General features: G+C 41.3%; 1 protein-coding gene across 1 annotated transcript; it reads right to left on the bottom strand.

Moving 5' to 3' along the window:
* Positions 1-3,376, bottom strand: LOC132257279 (gustatory and odorant receptor 24). The gene is made up of 7 exons (XM_059754128.1): positions 3,197-3,376; positions 2,375-2,524; positions 2,065-2,247; positions 1,719-1,892; positions 1,546-1,659; positions 319-669; positions 1-207 (listed from the first exon to the last, which is right to left on the bottom strand). The coding sequence occupies exons 1-7, from the start codon at positions 3,374-3,376 to the stop codon at positions 1-3; spliced, it is 1,359 nt and encodes a 452-aa protein (XP_059610111.1).
* Positions 3,377-3,579: the final 203 nt, after the last annotated feature.

The raw sequence follows: 3,579 nt of genomic DNA, 5'->3' as shown, positions 1-3,579 counted from the left end.
TTAATTGGAACTCTCCGTGGGTGAAAACTCGGTGGTTGTTTGAGTGACGGTGTCGTCGGGAATGCTAATTTGGAACTGGAGTAAAACAACCAAATACGTGACCATTGTTGTAAGAAGGGACTTGAAGAGATTCCTGTTGACATCGAAGAAACCGCCCAAATTGATATTGGCTGGATTCATTTCCGTTGCTCGCAAGAACATGTTTATCTGAAAGAACAGTGACAGGGTGAATTTTGATGGGGATGAAAGGAGTATATGCGAAAAGAGAAATTGGAAAATCCTCTGAAGTGGCGTTCTTGACTTGGGGGAGGACTTCACCTCTGTCTGTGCGTCGATGTTCATCCAATTGAGCTCCACCATGAGGAGCTTCTTCTGAAAGTTGGTGCGCACATTGTGGGAGGCATAATGGGCCTCGTCGCAAATGAAGAAGAGTAGGCCAATGCTGGAGAATGCGGTAACAGCCAAGCCAATATCCTTCACCCCGAAACCCTCAGACAGCTGCGACATCAGCCCATAGATCGATAGGGTGATGATGAGAAAGAGGTACAAGTTGATGAACGTGAATGTGTAACAAGTGGCCGTTCCTGTGTCCCGTGCTAGTTTACTCAGTCGAAGCCACAAGGACCGATATTCCGCCACCATAGCTGCCGGTCCAATGTTACGCAATGCCTTGTAATTGCAAATGAGACAACATTTGAGTCCATCCCGCACTTGCATACCTAACGCGTAATTGTGGTTAAAATAAGCATGGCTCTGGGCAAATATGCTGCACATTTCTCCACTATTTTCCACATTTTCCATCAGCACATCTCTTGAAAATTTCAACATTGCACTGCATACTTGTGTGCATTGTTAGGAGCCAAAAAAATGCCAGGAATTCTCAGCATTCCTTTGTCACATAGAAAGCTCAGAAAGCAATGTTGTGCGGACTGATTGAGAAATACAAAAGTTTATCTGTTTCAATTTATCGGAAAAGTGGCAGCTTTATGTTGCAATCATGATGTACATTAAATGTCCTCAAACTTGAGGCTCAAAGTGTCTCATATTGGGGAACAGTAAAGTGACTGTTTTACGACTGAAAAGGGCCAAACATTGTGAAAATTGTATAGCATATCGTAAAAATTTCGTAATAATCTTCTTATATGGGGAAGAAACTGTAAAACTACACAACAAGATTTATGGTAAACCTTTTTGGTAATCAATACGCATAGTGTCAAACTACTTTATGTTGCAAATGACGTGATAGGTTGTCATTTTCAATACAGAATAATTTAAAAATTTGCAGCCAAGATTCAAATTCTTGTTCAAATATCTTGTAGGGGTGAAATTAAAACTCTCTACTTTCAATAATCAATTCAAAGTTAATCTGTGCAGGATGTTATTGCATTTTGGGTATTGTGAGTGCCATTAAATCCAGTCCGTTGAAAGGAAACTGCATCAGCATTGGTATGCCGATAGTGTGGGTAGGAAAACTATTTGTATTTAATTACTCTCTGAGCTCTCTGACATTACGCCCACTATTGAGCACTGATGCTGCTAACTTACCCTCTGAAAGTCGTCAGCCAGAACATTTGCAGCTGCACTGAGGGTCTCGCAAGATAGGTACCAGTAAGCTCCCATCATGTACGTCAGGGTATCCAGGAAACAGTATGGGATCACCTTTGTGGAGAAGCCGCAATTGAATAGGAATCGATTAGTTAAGGTGAAATTGTCAGTACAGGCAGAGCATGTGTGATGATTCTACATACCTGAGATATACGGAAATGTACCATTGTCACGTGCGTCACGACAACGGACAGTGATGCAAGTAGTGGCAGAACTATTGCAATAACCAGAGCTTTCATCTTTAAATTTATGGCCAAGGGTCTTTTGGAGACTTGAAAGTACAGCAACTGGAAAATTGTTCGCAAGAGAGTTCAGCTTATAGCGGATTTCCGTGGTATTTTCTTAAACAAATGAACTTGGAAGTATTTCGAGCTCCGCAGGTACGACGAAAGCGAATATAAATCATACTTGACGCCGGGTGAGAATGTACCATTACTGTTCTACCCACAAGCAACGTACCTCAAAATCACTCCAGTGATTCCAAACCTTTACCACCTTTCTCGACTCGTACCACATCATCGGCACTATTACCACGGGCAGGAGATTGACGAGGAACAAGTATGCGATTACGGCTTCCTCAAAACGCCCCTCCAGATTGCGGACAATGGCTATCCGCTTGATCACCACGAACACCACATAAGTCTGGTGAATTTTGGTGGTTGTAGAATTGCGCCCAGAAGTGGTGGCACAGTTGGAAATTGTTTTGGTTAATCATTTATTACATTTGTCACTCACAACGGAGATGTATTTGCAAGTTTCTACAACTTACCAAGAGAGCCGCCAGTACCACAAAAGAATAGAACATTGTAAGGGATGAAAGTCGGTATTCACTTTCTCCAGGGCGTGGCTTTGAGATCGGAAGAGCACCCATAAATTGTAGGACAATATTAATGGGCTTGGCATTTTCATAAATGATGTCCTATGGAGAGATATGTGTGGAGAAAGCATGAGGATTTGAGTAGATCGTGTAATAAGTAGATTAGGAGATGTGAGGTGAAATTTTCTTCTCAATACCGCAGGATTTCAAAGGAGTTGCGATGTTGCATTGACAGATTTCATGGAATGAATTTCGGAAATTAAACTCAATTTGGCTGAGAGAAAGTTTTTTTAAAGGAATTTTCAACTAAAGTTTCATGAATGTGAACCAATTTTAGATCCAACGTACTATGGAAGGGGTACATATGATAAATAAAATCCTGACGATTTAAGTAAATTTTTTTTCCAAATCTCTTCAGAACATTTCATTCACTAAAAAGTCACTTATCATTAAAATCTTTCGTATTTTACCCCGTAGAATCCACAAATTCCGATTTAAGCAATTTAGATCGACAAAACCTGGCAGTTTAGGAAGTTCTCGCAGTTGATAATTTTGAGTGAGTGAGAATTTCGTGAGTTTGAGCTTTACAGATTATTCCTGATTCCCACCCAAGAGATTACTACAACTTTCACTGCTCACGGTAACTTGTATTGGGTGCAAATTTACTCTCAAATTTATTAAATGAAAAGTGGTTGTACATTAATCACACTCCAAGTGCACTTTATCTCCCCGGCAAATGCTTGTAGGACTTTTATTGTGGTGTGTATTAAATACTTGTGGAAATGGGATGTGACCATCCACGGCAGGAGGCGGCAGTCCATTACTGATGCTGCCATTGCTTCGGAAATTCTGCAATTCTGTGATACTCTTCCGCGCTGTGGTAATATCCAAAGTTGGCTTCTCGTCCAGAAACACAGAACGCAAATTTGATCCGGGAACTGTATTTTTGTGCATTGTAACTTTATCACATACACACTTCCTTATACGCCAATTTCCGTCTCGGAGTCGCGCCGAATCATGTGCACTGTAAGACTCGCGGAGAGGCACTGCAAAAACATCATGAACCCTTCGGCAATTTAAGAACTTTCTGGGCAGCGCCAGAACCACCCAAAAGTGACATGGTAATGACCTAGAATTGAGCCGTGCTGCACAGACTG

The sequence above is a fragment of the Phlebotomus argentipes genome, unplaced genomic scaffold (genome assembly GCF_947086385.1).
Source record: "Phlebotomus argentipes unplaced genomic scaffold, Phlebotomus argentipes genome assembly contig_6, whole genome shotgun sequence".
NCBI lineage: Eukaryota > Metazoa > Arthropoda > Insecta > Diptera > Psychodidae > Phlebotomus > Phlebotomus argentipes.
This window is presented reverse-complemented; position numbering and strand designations above follow the sequence as displayed.